This window comes from Ambystoma mexicanum, chromosome 14, assembly GCF_040938575.1.
Source record: "Ambystoma mexicanum isolate Mex_15411 chromosome 14, UKY_AmexF1_1, whole genome shotgun sequence".
Taxonomy (NCBI): Eukaryota; Metazoa; Chordata; class Amphibia; order Caudata; family Ambystomatidae; genus Ambystoma; species Ambystoma mexicanum.
The window spans coordinates 636357136-636372385 of NC_090940.1; the positions used below are offsets into that span (position 1 = coordinate 636357136).

The following is a 15250-nucleotide window of genomic DNA, read 5'->3' on the forward strand; positions in this document are numbered from 1 at the left end:
CGTTGCCGTAATTAGCACCAAGGTCCCTTAGCGGGTTGGACTTTAACGCCTGCAAAAAACAGGCATTAAAGTGTGAATCGGCCGTTAAGGGTTTAACGGCGCCGCAGCCTTTTACGGCGCCGTTAACCCCTTAACGCCAGGGTTGTAATGAGGCCCATTGACTGCTTGCTCCCAGGAATGCTAATTGATTGTTACTATTTATTAACACAGTTTGAATGTTACTGTTTATGAACGCTGATTTGCATTCTGATTCATTATATTGTTGACTGTCCTATGTAAAGCGCTTTGGACAAAGGCGCTATATAAAACACAATAAATATAAATGCACTAAACATCCGTTATATGTATGCCCTCATCCTGAGAGTGGCAGGACTATAGAATGCACAAGCAGTAGCTTGGGGAATAATAATAAATAACTGTTCGCCTCTGCAGCTGTGAAAGACCCATCACTTCTTCCCCCAGCTGGGGCTCAGAGCCTGACAGCCCTGCCCCTGGTCTCTCTTAGCAACAGCAACACAAGCGCGTGCGCCCTGCTCGGGGGGGGGGCCCTGCGTGCGAGCCGGCGTCGCGGCGTCACTTCCGGCGTGGGCGCCGGAGCTCGCCTATTTGGCTGGCTCCGGCCGGAAGTGCACCGTCCATCTTGGATGGGAGCAGAGACAGAGCGAGAGGCGGAGGGAGGGACGGGCAGAGCAGAGGGGGGGCGAGAAGGGGCAGCGCTGTCACCCATGAGTAAGCTCACCCGTGGGAGCCCCAGCAGGCTGTGAGCCCCTGGCGGGTGGCCGTGCCTGCATGGGCTGCGCCGGGCACACCTGCACCAGCTCCCTATGCACTGAGACCCTGCGCCTAGCCCGGCTGCCGCCTGTGCCATGACTTCAGGCGGCTCGGGGTGGGGGCACAGCACCCCGCACCGTTGGCCCTAGGGGACTGGAGCACCCAGGCCTGAGCTGCCTGAGCTCCCCGAGTTGGAGCACAGCTTTCACGGTTTTGGACGACTGGACTGCAGGACTTGTTCTGGATCACTCCGGACATCAGCCCTAAACTCTGGGACCGGCGGGGATTGACACAGCCAGTACCATGTCCACAAGGACGCCCCTGCCCACCGTGAACGAGCGAGAGACGGAAAATGTGAGTACTCTTTGGGGGAGGGAGAACTACCCACCCTGTGTCTGGGACAAGACACCTAGTGTGTACTGACTACTTTACCTCGCTCTTTTTTGTGGGATGGAACGTGTTTGTGAGTGAGGATGCCTGTCTGGGAGTGAGGATGCCTGTCTGTGTCTGTCTGGGAGTGAGGATGCTTGCCTGGGAGTGAGGATGCTGAGGATGCTTGCCTGGGAGTGAGGATGCTTGCCTGGGAGTGAGGATGCTTGCCTGGGAGTGAGGATGCTTGCCTGGGAGTGAGGATGCCTGTCTGTCTGTCTGTCTGGGAGTGAGGATGCCTGTCTGTCTGTCTGTCTGGGAGTGAGGATGCTTGCCTGGGAGTGAGGATGCTTGCCTGGGAGTGAGGATGCCTGCCTGTCTGTGTCTGTCTGGGAGTGAGGATGCGTGAGCTGGGGTAGCACACGTGTGGCTGTCGTGCGTGTGGTCTGGCCACTCCCTGCATGTAAAGCAGGGATGTGAGAGAGACGCGGAGGAGCAGAACTTGTTGATTTTTTAAAAGGTCTCTATAGTTCGAAATGGAGGGGTGCTAGGAGCTATATAGCTCCCTGTTATAGCTTAGAAGAGAACCTGGTTAGCTTCACACCAACACCTGCCAGGAGTCGTCGTTGGCTCCCCTAGGCTGTCTGATGCAGAACAAACACACATATATGAATTTAGCTCTGTTTATTTGGTAGAAACTATAAACAAACAGTAGAACACGTGTGCCATATTTAAAGCATGATGGGTCATAAACCAGGGACAAAATGTGCATCTCACGTGGTAGTTAGATTTGCGGAATGCTATGCAATAGTTCCTGGTTCTCCACTGGTAGCTCCTGATCACTGGTTAATGCTAGATTCCCAGGAGCTAATTTAAGCTCCTTATCCAATCTCAATTTCGGTCCCTGGGTCTTTGCTCCATATTTAATTGTTGGGGGTTATGTCTTGCTAGAAATTGAGGGAATCTGTTCTTTCTCCCTATGGAATAGCCTCCCCTTTGAGACTAGGGAGGGGACCCCGTTTCACAAGACACTCCCTAGGGGTTGTGACAAGTCGGACCTCAGTGGGAGAGACTCCACCATAGGTAGCTAGAACCCTGTTACTTTGAGGAACTCCTTAAGCCATTCCCCATGATAGCATTCATAGGCCTGTCTGACGTGAAGAACAATATAAATCCAGACGCTTGGCTGAAGGGAAAGCTAACATTTTATGAGGGAAAGGCTTTTGTATCTTTGAAGAGGCTTGCACTCAACTGAGACAAGCAAGCTGAAAAAGCAGAATACGCCCAGCTAAGGTGAGGAAAAGATATGCATACAGAAGCGGGGGAGGTGCCTGAACTTTTGTAGTACCGGAGACTGGGAGCCAAGGAGAGCCACAGAGCCCGTGACTTTCAGCAGTGTTCTGACAGCCAGAGCGGAGCACTGGAAAACCAGTGTTTGACTGTACCAAGAGACTGAAGAGAATGGGATACATGTCCCAGTGTTGGGCAGAGAGCATGGTCAATGACGCCGAAACAACCGGGTTGTGAATTCAGCCAACAAGCGTATTACCTGCAGTGTAAACTGGAGGCAGAGGGAGGTCCCAGAGTGGTGAGCTGGTGAAACGAACAGATGCCGAGGCAGAATAAACTAGAAGAACCAGAGTGAGTGCAGGCCCCAGAGAAGCCCCCCTTATAAGACCAGAGGTAACTGGAAGGACCAGATGCCACTGGGGAATAGTTTTTCAACAGGAGAAACTTGTCCCAGTGAAATAGTTCAAGGTATTGAACTCGCAAGCAGGTAATGGGACATATCTGAGAAACCCATAAGGGAAGACTACACAATCCCCCAGTTGACTTTGGTGGAGAGGGGGACACTGCCTTTTCAACGCCACAAGGCATGTTCATTTCAAGGTCTTACCCTTTGGTCTCCATGTAGTCCCAGCCACTTTTCAGAGATTAATAGAGCGTATCTAGATGACACTGTCACCCACAGGGAGTTTGCCAGACCACATTCATCACCTGTACCCAGTTACCCATGTCCTGAGAAAAGCAGGTTTAAACGTCAATCCCCAGGAATGTCATCTGGCCCAATCTGCGGTGAATTACCTCACATTTTTTGTTGGGGATATCCTGATACAACTGCAGGCAGAGAAATTAAGGTGGTCCAATGAACACCTACTCCAAAGACTAAAGGAGACCTTTGTGCCTTTCTTGGGCTAAACATAGAAGGTTAATAACTAGCTATTCTATCATAGCCTCTAACCTCACAAATATGCCCAACCACATATTAACCTGGGGAAGAGAAGATCAAGCCAGTTTTGACAGCCAGAAAAATATTCTGTGCTCTGAACCAATCAATATACCAGAAATCGATAAAGAAGTTATACTACAAACGGATGCATGGAATGGGGGGTTGGGGCCAGTGCTCTCGCAAGAATATGACGGCATAGAACATCCAGTGCTATATTGAAGCCAGAATCTTTTTCCAAGAGAGCAATCCTATGCTGCATTGTAACTTGATGCATTGGTGATAAAATTGGCTGCCATGCACCTGAGGTATAACTTGACAGCAGACCATCCACTGTTGACCTGGACAAGCTCAAGAAAGGACACCAATGCAAGAGTAATGAGGTGCTTTTTGGACTTACAACTTTTTTGTTTCATCACTGTTGAACATCAAAAGGGGAAGGAAAAGTGAAATTGTCTAAGCTGGTTTCCTATCCGTCAATAAGGGGATTGCCACAAACATGAGGGGAAATGTGTGTGACGAATTGAGGCAATTCCCCCTCCCCTTCTGCCCAAACGGGGGGCCTCCACCTTTTGAAGCTAGGGAGGTGAGCCTCCTTTGCAAATGCCCTCCCTAGGGGTTTGGGCAAGTAGGACTCTCATTCCTTTGAGAAACTGTCTGGCTGAAGGCAAAGCTAAAATGTTCTTGCTACAAGGGAAAAGGTTTTTGTCTCTAAAGAGACCTCCATCCACTCAATTGGGACGAGTGAACTGAAAAAGGACAAGACGAGTAGAGGAAGAGAGCAACATACAACATACGCAAGTAGGGGGGGGGGCTGAGAGCCTGCAACTTAGAATAATATTCTGACCGCCAGAACAGAGCCTGGAAAACCAGTATTGGCCCACAGCAAGAGATGGGAGAATAGGGGATGCATAGCCTGGTGGTGGAGTAACCCCAGCGACTTTGTGGTGGGCAGCTTGCAAATTATTACCATCTGCCATAGTAACGAGCCATTGGACACTAATAGATGGAGGGCAGAACGCATGTGCAATCACAGAAGTTCCCCTCTAAGACCAGAGGTAACTAGAACGGTAGGCCCCCAGGTAATCTTTATTCAACAGGAGAACCCCAGTCCTAGTGAAATTGACAAGTTGATGAAGGTGAACTTTAATGTGAGAAACAGAAGCACAATTAAATCTGAGAACGAGATAATCAAAATCTAGCGACCAACACCCTGACAAGCAAGGAAAGTATTCCCCAGTTTGAGAAGCCAGAGGATTGGACATATAAGAGTGGACTTTACATCCAGAGACCCCATAAGAGAAAAGGTGTACAAAACAAACCCCAGCAGGTAAGGGTCAGTGATCGAAATTGGCAAGAGCTGGGAGCTGTTTAGCTCCTGGGTATAGCCCAGGGGAGCCTGGTTAGCTTGAAACCAGCTACCGGGAGCTTTTGACTTCCCAGACAAGGTGTGCTGTACAGACATAACTATGTTAACACAACCAGAGACGCAGATGCTCTTGAAACGCTGGTACCTACCAGAAGGTAACAAACAGATCAGTGGAATACCAAAGTGGGCTAGAGGTTTGGGGGTGAAGGCGGAAGTCTGATTAAGGGGTTCTGGGGCCCTGGGAACGAAGGAGACCCTTTAAACATGATGTATTGTTTGAATCAGTCTATTGGAGGGGTGTTTATAAGTGGTCTGTAAAAAAGTACCTCCAGTCTGAGTTATAGTGTGCGAATGGAGACTAAACCATATGATAAACATGAGCCAATAAGAATATTTCTAGTCTGGGACCTGCATGTGTAAGAGAAACTGAACCAAATCAAAACAGTATGTTGTGAGTCTGGGACCCACACCCAAACAAGAGGTTCACGAAAAGGTAACTACTTGGGCAGGTGAGTGAACCAAGCTGTTATATTCCTGAGTCTCGACTCCCACCCTAAAGAGGGACAGTCCATGAGAGGGAATTTGGCAAGGAAGAAACCAAGCCATTCAGAATAGTGCACGTCTGTGGCCCGGAGCCATACTACCCGAATAATGCATTGTGTAAACAGATCCTACACTTGGCTCAAAAGGAGTGTCAAATTGGTGAGTTTAATGACTATTTTTTGAACTGCCTATTGACATTTGGTTAAGCAGGTACACTCCTGAGAGTGCCCATAAAGGTTCTAGGGGAAAGGACTACTTCCCTAATCATGTAGTTCTTCAGTTTTGAACATTGCTTTATTTTTGCCACTTGTGATTGCCCAAGAGACGGTGAATTTTTATGTTGCTTGTATCTTCACAGAATACTTTATTTTAGGAAGAGATCACCCTTGCACAGTTGGTTTCAGGTATTAGTGTTCGGGACTAAACTAGGCGCTTTAACAGTGACAGACTTCATAATTTGGACATTCTGACTATTTCCTTAGTTTACTTGGTGGCAGGAAACTCCCTTTTAGTTTTGGGGATAGAGGGCATTTCTCCACCTTTTTTGTATAATAAACCTTTCTGCCCAAAAACATGTAATCATTGTGTCTGAGCCTTACATCTGCAACCTCACATATACGTGCATTGGCAGGCTATGCCTAAACCAACGTAATCAGAAAAACTCCTCCAAAAACCAAGACAACTCGTTAAAGAGTGCAGAATTGGCACTGCTGCTCATTCCCAGCAGTAACAAACTCACTGCAGCTGCTGGAATTTCAGTATTCATCTCATTATCATAAGTTTTTGGAGAAAAAAACTGTGGAAATGTGCGAAGCAGTCTCTGCCCCACAGAGCACTCGAAAGAATGAATAGTACATGTGGTTAGAAACTGATTTGCATAAAAACTAGCATTGTTCACCTCGACCAATGCACTATTGTAGATTTGTAGGGCTCATCGGATCTGCCAACTCGGTTAACCAGGCTTAACGGTGTGAAAAAATACATAGTTGCCTCCAATGTGAACTCTATGCGCCCGTCGGTCTAATCTGCAGTGGTCAAGGAATCCCTTTGTATGCATTCCATAGCTCTTTCTGAGCCCTATGCTTGTTTTTCTTTGATACCATGTGTCATTGGAAAGCAGTGATGGGCAGACTGGCACACCCATTCTTGCCAGGGCAGTTATGGAGATTTCTATCCGCTCTAGTCAGGGTCTGTGTGGCATTGACCTACAGCTAGGCACGATGGATTCCTGCAAGCTTTCTCTGGCTCAGCTAGTGGCATTGTTGGCTGAGAAGTTCTGAAGGTGGAGCAGGGCAATTAAAGATAAAGGCATGCAGCATTCATTAGCAAGTGTTCACGTTAATGTTTTCAGACTTTAGTCAAGAGGTCTTGGTAGGGCCACACGCTGGGTCCCTACGCCTATATTCTGTGACATCTTGTTGAAGGGGTTTTTATGATGCATACCATCACCAGATGCAGTGTTATGCCTGTATTGAAATGTCCTGCGCCCCAAAGGAGCATGATTCGTCTTTGATTTGTAAGTGAACAGAGGAGTTTATTGTATAGTGTTCATTGTTTCGTGTCTCTTCCAGGAATTGCTTTTAGGGTATAATATTTCTGAGTGTACTGCACAAAGGAGGGTAGGGCGGCCATGATCTTGTTCAGTGTAATGTGATCCTACTGGTGGTGTCTTGGTAAGCGGACAAGCCTGAGACAGGGCATCCACTTTGGTATATTGTTTTTATTATTATTAATTTTATTGAAATTTATAGAAAACCTACAAACAACAAACTTATCAGCATTGTAATCGTATAACTCATTGCATAGAATCCACACCCCATAACCACCCCCAACCTTCACAGAATCTAAAAAGCAAAACAGACCAATTTATTATCACATGTCATCCAAAAACCCACCCCACGTATCAAACAATTTCAACTTTTTGTTCCTGCGAAGGATAACCTTCTCAACTCTGGCCACTTGCCTCAAGTCCTCCACCCATTCTGAACAGGTCAGCCTCTCATCACATTTCCATTTTCTCAAAACAATTTTATTTGCAGAATTTGCAGCCCTAAAAAACAGCATTTCTGTGGGTAAGTGAGTCATCCTCACCCAAGATGATAGTGTTATAATCAAAATCCTCTTGCAGCAATAGAACCTCATTAATCTTCTCAGTGACCCTCCTCCAAAATGTCCTCAGTTCATAACAGTCCCAGATCAAGTTTTCAAAGGAGCCGACATCATGCTTACACCTCCAACAGGCCTCTGAGTCAACCATCCCTCTCGCATAAAGTCTCTGGGGAGTCCAAAACACCCTACTAAGAATTTTGATTTGGCGGCATTGTTCTCCAAGATTAATGGATGTCAGTCACGTTTTTACAAAGAAACCTCCACCTCTCCACAGTCATATCGGAGCCAAGGACCTCAGGCCACTTAGTTAACCCCTCTGCTGGCGTGTACTGTTGGCTCAGATTTCTATATACTTTGGACGCCATACCACCTAATGTCTTATATTCAGGTAGCCATAACTGCCAACCACCGCCATCAACAGTTCTCTGGTTCCGCAGCAAACCTCTCAATTTTCTGTATTCACTCATTGTACAGTCTCTGAGATCTTTAATTTGTGCAAGTCTTCTATAGCTGATCCATTTGCTTTCTTCCATCAGATCACTCAACCATAGTACACCACTCAGGAGCCAGTTCAACCACAATAGCGGCCTCCCATTCAGCAAAATACCTGGATTCAACCAGATAGGGATGTAATCATTATCACATACATTGCGCTTACTTTTCTTCCATAGTTCCCTCCAACAAGTTCTCAGGAATCTTGTCGGCGGAAATGAGCGATCCACCGTGGACAGTATGGCCCTAGGCGGCAACGGAGAAGAACTACTTGATTCCGCCAGCGTCCAAACATCCTCCGAATCTTCAATAAATGGAACCAGATGCCTGGCTCCAAAGGCCAAATGATGATTCTCAAAGTCAGGAACCCCTGAACCTCCACAGTCTTGGGGCAGCTGCAATTTCCACAAGCTGAGGCGTGGCTGTTTGTTCTCCCAGAGAAAAGACTGGATTAAACTCTCACTTGTCCTCCAATGGCCCTTCTTCGTGTCCAGGGGAAGCACACTGAGCACATAGTTGATTCGCGGTGTTGATGTCATTTTGATGGCATTCACTCTCCCCCAGAGACTCAATTTAAGTGCATTCCATCTCTTCAGGTCCAGCTCCAAAGATTGAATCACATGTGTAATATTGACATCCATTATTTCGTTAGCCAAATCCCAAGGTATCTCATCTTATTCGGACACCACTTAAAGGGGAAGTCCCGCATCTTCTACACAGTGCACGTGGTTGATGACGGCATCGCTTCCGACTTGGTCCAATTGATCTTGTATCCAGAAACCTGGTTGAACACATCGATCAACCCAATCAGCGCAGGAATGGAGCTCTCCACATTCTGAACCACCACCAGCATGTCATCCGCATACAACCAAACTTTCTGGGAGGCTGCACCAAAGCGTACGCCCTCAATTCTATCCTCTTCTCTTATCCTCACAGCCAGCAATTCCATGGCGATCACAAACAGAATCGGTGACAGTGGACAGCCTTGCCTCATGCCTCTCCCAAGTTCAAAAATGCCCGAGTCCATGCCATTAGTCCGAACACAAGCAGTCGGCCGGGAATACAGCAGTCTTATCCATCCGATCATGGTATCTCCAAAACCAAAGCCTTTCAATGTACTAAAAAGATATGTTCATTCAATACGGTCGAAAGCTTTCTCAGCATCCAAGGACAATGTCACCACATCATTATGGTGTTCCTTGCTTTCATATAGTGTCGGCAACAATCTTCTCACATTTTCTGAAACATGTCTGCCTTTTACAAATCCAGATTGGCTTACATCTATGATATCCATCAGCGCATTCTCAATCATCAAAGCTAACGCCTTGGCGAAAATCTTGTTGTCCGTGTTCAATAAGCTGATCGGCCCATAGCTGCCAGTTTTCACTGGTGTTCGTCCCTCCTTCAGAAAAACGGAGATTGAAGCATGTCTTGTTGAACTTGGAAGGCACCCATTCCTCAAAGACGCGCGCAGCATCTCCAGCATCAAAGCAAACACCTCTTTTGGTATATTGTGACCCCGGCCAATGGTTGAACTTCGTTAATCAAAGCCTAAAAATAAATGCACCCACCAGAGCTGTCAGTTGTTGGCTTATACAGTCTGTACAAAGCAGATTCTGGCGATCTTCCTGCAGGTGCCTCTAGGTTCGTGATTGAGGTTACATGGAATATAAAACCGGATTACTTTGGTTAACTATAAAGCCCACTCACTAGAACCCAAATCTCCAGCTACAACAAAGTAATAACTTCAAAAGATGTTCCCCTATGGCAGAGATTCCTAAAGGCAACAGCCACCGGAGGGCATCTGGTAAATATGGTTCCTTTAAGAGCTCAATCAAGGGTACACATGTGATGTTTCAAGCTATTTGCCAGTCACTCGCCCCCTCAATTGCTCACCCCATAGAACACCATTTCTCACTTGCCAAGAGTCGGTCTCACACACCAATGGCAAGTGCAAATCATTTGGATGTGGTCATGGCTAGTGCTTGTAGAAAGAAGTGTCCCACTGTAGTTCCTTCACATTGGCAGGTTCAGGACTCTCCATCCTAGAAATGATTTGAAGATCTAGCTGCATTCCAGGTAGCTATGACTCTACTCTAGGAAAGCTCTGTGTGGCTGATTGGAAAACTCACGTGGTGCATTTGAAGCATGTGGTAAAACGGGAATATGAGACGGACACAGAACATATGTTTTGGAATAAATACTTTTATTAAATCAAAAGGGTTTGGGAAAATGCCTCACTATCCCTAGTCTGAGGTATTTCCCTACCTCAACCAAAACTGAGTCTGCCCTTTGTCGAGATGTGCAAAATTATGTTCTGCATCTGTGATCCTATTGTGGTATTCAGTCTAAATCTAAGGTGCACAGGGTATTCTCTGCATCTTGAAGGCGCAGAAGCGTTCAACTCCAATACAAAATATAAGTTCAACCAAGAGTTTCAAGCAGTACATTTTTCAAAGTTGCAGGGGATGACTCGCTTTCCCAAATTAATCTTCACCAATATGAAAATTCACACTCAAAAAGAATGATCACATTCCTGGTAAATCAAGGGGCAGTTCCTTTCCTTGGAGGGTTCAGTATGCTCAGGGTGATGCTTCCCTTCCCCAACCTCCCACGCAAACATACAGGATCCCACGGACATGCGTCTTCCTTGGTGTTTTGTTAAGTCAAAACTTGAGTGCGTGACTCAGCTTTGCAGGTCATTTGGTAAACTCCCTTGCCAGGTTCTTTTCCACTTTTTCCAATAACTCTCAGCCTCCAGGGCATGCATCTTCCTTGAGGTAATCTCCTTTTTAATGATGTTTGGTTCACTTAATTGTGCCTGGTTTACTCCTTTGCCAGGTCTTTTTGTATAGACTTTGAGTATTTAGCTTGCAGTCCTTCTCAAATACTTAGCAGTATTGAATCCGATGGTGGCATCACCCCTTTCCTGGCATTGACCACTCTCCATGTGGTATGGGGATGGCAGTTGCTACCTGATCCCGGGGGCAGCTATATGAGGATCACATGGAGGGGAGACAAACTCCGGGGGAGTAGTGAGACACAATCAAACAGGGCATGGTATTCCCCTTCCTCTCTTGAGGATACCCCATCCATACCTAATGCTCTAATGGCATATTTTTTCACTTCCCCCTCATTTCCCTAGGGAAGGTACTGAAGACCTTCACTCAAGATCTGCATGTGAACCATCAAGATCTGGAGTGCCCCCTAAAATTCCTGAAAGTACCTTCTCGGACTCTTCTTACATATTATTCAGGACCAACTTGCCCTTACAGACTTCTTAGAAAATGTACACAAAGATGGACTCCGTTCCCATAACTGGTGCGATAGAGTAGAGCAGAAAAGACCAAGAGTCCAGGCTCTGCTAGTTCTTCAGAGCATGTACCTGTAGCCAGGAGATTTAAACAGCAGATATGGCTGACTGCGTTGCACTGCTGCTGGAGAGAAGATGCTTCTCTCTGGACTAAGGCATCGAAGGACTGAAGGCGTCGCTGAGCTAACTGCCCCATAAAGGAAGAGAAAGCAGGCCGACAGTGCTGGAAAACATGCTCCTGCAGGAATGCCCCAAGCCAACACAGGACTTCTAGGGGTTCGCAGGTGTTGCGAGACAGCGATTGCCTTACCGGCGCAGCATGGAGCAGAGGAGTCCAGCACCAACATCGAGAGGTGGAGAAGCCAAATGAAGGTGGCAGGATGGGAAGAATCACTGAAACCAGCAAGACCTTTTGAGTCCCAGAAAGGGAAGCGGGGGCATATTGGCGATATTGCCAAAGGCGAATGACTGCAAGGGAAGCACATGATATGAGAGAAAGAAGCTGAGCATTTTTTAATGGGCACAAAAGAGCGAATGCTGGGAACTTTCAAAGTGATGAGTGTATGCGATACATATACGAGGAAAGAACAGGCAAAATAATATAGCAGGCATACAGTGTCAGATGAAGCAAACAAAAGAACATCTTTTGAGATTGTGCAGAATCCACATGAGGAGAGTGCACCAGGCAAGTGTAAGTGAAGGCATTTAGAAAACTTGGCAGTAAAAAAGGTCCTGGTAGGAGAGTATACCAGACAAGGACAATCTGAAGAGTGTATAGGGAACACTTTATGTAAAAGGGCTCCTGAGAAGGATAAAATCAGAGTTATTGAAAAGGCTATGCGAAACTAAGAGCCGGGGTGTAAAACCTGGCAGGAGAGTACACTAGGTATTCTGACAAAACGCCAAAGAGCCATGATGTTTTGTGTATCTGTTGTGGAACAAGAGAGACTGATCACTTTCAATCTACAGCAGAAGGAAGAGCAATTCAGGGGAAGGGGAACCACCCTCTGGGATAAGGAACTCCTATTGTTCTCGAACCTTTGTGTAGGAGTTGAACCATTTCACTTTTTGAACATTTATTCATCCTGCAATGCCAAATAAGTTATCCCTTTCACCTTCAGGTGTATTTTGTCATTGTGAGGGTCTGTGATGAATCCTGCATAGTCATCAGTAAACCCCATGCAGTTGTCTCCCGTGTGGCCACACAGGTTTGTACTTTGGGAATTAAATGACCTCTTAATTGTCATTCTAGATTAGACAGAAATCCTCACTCCAATGTTGAATTACTTCCTTTTTTTTTTTACAATCTCCACAAAGCATATAGCCATTGTTAACCGACACTCCCATACCTGCCTCAGCTTAGTATCCAATGCCAACACTGACCTGCAGAACACCCCATCCCAAAAAATAAGCAAATGCACGTGAGCAGACTACCTGACTCAACACATTGGCATCAGCCTACCCATGGGTCCGGGTTAACACCCAGCCACAACCAAACAGGCGAAGTCCACTCAGCCTCACTCTATCCCTGCAGTTACTCAACCCCTCATGACCTGTGCCCTCATTAATGTATGTTCCGTACCTGCCCTTGAAATTACCTCATTACCACCAGAAACCTGGCTTCATGCAGCATCAAGCCCTGCACTATCCCTAGCCATTCCCTGCGGCTATACCATCTACCAGAATGTCTCATCTAGAGGCTGTTGTCGCTCATGTGGCTAGACTCCCTCCCAATTAGGCAGGTCAACGCCACCCCCCAATGATGATGCAGACCTGCTTTCCCTCACATTGTTCCCCACACCTACCTGTACCATCATTATTCACCTCACTTACTGCCCCTCCTAGCCTCACACAAACTTCGAGGAGAACCTCCTCCACATTATTGAAGAAAACATCACTGCCTCCTCCCAAATTATTCTCCTGGGAGACCTTAACCGGGGCCTTACTGACCCACATGCTACCTTTTTGGCTAATGCCCTAGAATCCCTAGGTTTCGGACACTGCAACCCAAACCCAACTCGTGTTAAGGGCTGCACACTGGACTGCCAGGTCTTTACCAGCGCCAACACTTCTGTCCTTGGTCTGACCACCATTGATTTCTCCATCCCCGCCCTAGGAAAAATAAACCTACTGCCACACTGCTACCACCAGCAGTCTCATGGAAGCTCACTAATGAAAATATCATGCCTTGGTTGAACATACCATGCCTTAAGCCCCCTTTCACTGCCGACCCTAACTCACTAGTGGACACACACGCCTCTACCCTATCCATGCAGTGAACACCATTGACCCACTTGCTACTCTAAAATCTTAACCAGTCAGACACTCCAATGCTTAGTTCACCTCTGACCACCTAGAAATGCGTGCGTAATGAGAAACACGCCAGGCAGAACTCGTGTGGGGGTGGAAAATCCTTCTGACGCCTTAGTTAACCCAAATCGTGCCCCCCCCACCCTAATTTCATTTCATGGAGATCTGACTGAAGTCCTATAATCGAACGTCTAAAACCCTTGAGATGCAAAGGAGACTTATGTCTGGTGCCAATTATCAAAGAATGTGCTGAAACCCTATCCCACTCATCACTGCCTTTTATAGATGCTTACTTTTTGACAATCAGTCCTGGTCAGCCCCATAGAAGCCTGCCGCCCCCCCTACTAAAAACATTCTTGGACCCATCTATTCCTACCAACCCCAGGCCAATCGCAACTGTCCCCTTCCTACTAAAAATTCTTGATGGGGAAGCTAACCTGCAAGTTCAGCACTTCCTTGAAACCAACCACATCCTAGGAACACAGCAGTCTGGATTCCAGCCCTGCTAGACATATAAAATCAGCTGGATGGGATCAGAGATGAGGGAGAATCAGCACTTCTCCTAGATCTTCCCACTGCATTTGACCTTGTTGACGACAAAATCTTATGGCATGACCTTGTACCTCTGCCAACTTTTCCCCCATGTCCACTGCCTGGATTGCTTCCTTCCTTAAAGGAAGCCATGAGGGATTTCTCAGAACACCAATACCTCACCATCCCCTAATACCTCACCATCCCCTAATACCTCACCATCCCCTATCTTGTGGGGTACATCAATGTTCATGCATATCCCTGACCCTATACAACATCTTCACTAGGCCCCTCTTTGACATGTTGGATTCACTCGGCATAGCTTACACAAACTATGCCGATGATACCCAAATCCTGCTCCTACTTGCAGTTAGCTTTGCAAACCATTCCAAGACCCTTGACAATACCTATTCGTTGATGGTCATGGATGGCAACTAACCACCTGTATAACGGGGACAAGACTGAAATCCTGCTTGTCGGATCACCCATGGCTCTAAAAAATCTCAATGGTCAATACACTGCCTTCCAGATCGATAACTTGGAGGTCCCTCTCTCAGCCCCTGTAAAAACCCTAAGGGTGCACCTTGACGCCACCCTGACTGTACCGCCAAAACACCTTCCTCTCCAAAGACAGTTGCCTAAATTGCTTGTGCAATCATCTGCTCAAATATGGATTACTGCAATGTCCTCTCTGCAGGCACCTCTTTCGGAAACATCCATGAACTACAACTAATACAAAACGATGCCCACCGAGCAGCATCCCTAAAAAGACAACATCTCAGTAGCTAGAAGAGGCCCTCTGGCTGCCCATCCGACAATGTACCTTTTCAAAACCCTGTCCATCACCCATAAGTGCCTGTCCAACACAGCCCCCATACCTCTCCCAGAAAATAGCCAAAGCTCACTCTACAAGACACCGCAGGACACTACGTTAACCGCCTTCTACCAAATGTAAAAATTGCAAAAGCAGGTGGCTCAAGCAGTGGACCCCCTCTGACCCCCCCCTTGCTTAGATCATAATCCTATTGGGGATTCCAAAAAGCACTCAAAACACAGCTGTTTGCTTAACTCGAATCACTCTGCTCGCTTTAACATTCATAAACTTACTGTATGTGAAAACCTAATGTAAATCGGTAATAGCACCTCAATGCCTCTGGGCTGTTTGTGCGCTTTATAAATGAAAAGAATAAAATAAAATGGACACCTTTCAATTCAT

At 46.7% G+C, this 15250-nt stretch overlaps 1 protein-coding gene across 5 annotated transcripts in view; it reads left to right on the forward strand.

The window, feature by feature from the left end:
• The first annotated feature begins 575 nt into the window (after positions 1 to 575).
• The window catches only part of MARK3 (microtubule affinity regulating kinase 3), a 606883-nt gene continuing 592208 nt past the window's right edge, over positions 576 to 15250 (forward strand). For 3 of the 5 annotated variants that reach the window (XM_069638123.1, XM_069638124.1, XM_069638127.1), the window contains exon 1: positions 626 to 1125. In XM_069638123.1, coding sequence (XP_069494224.1) covers positions 1075 to 1125 — 51 coding nt within the window. In that variant the 5' untranslated portion in view covers positions 626 to 1074. Of the gene's footprint in view, positions 1126 to 15250 lie in introns of all 5 variants that reach the window. The other 2 variants (XM_069638126.1, XM_069638125.1) reach the window with 2 other exon arrangements.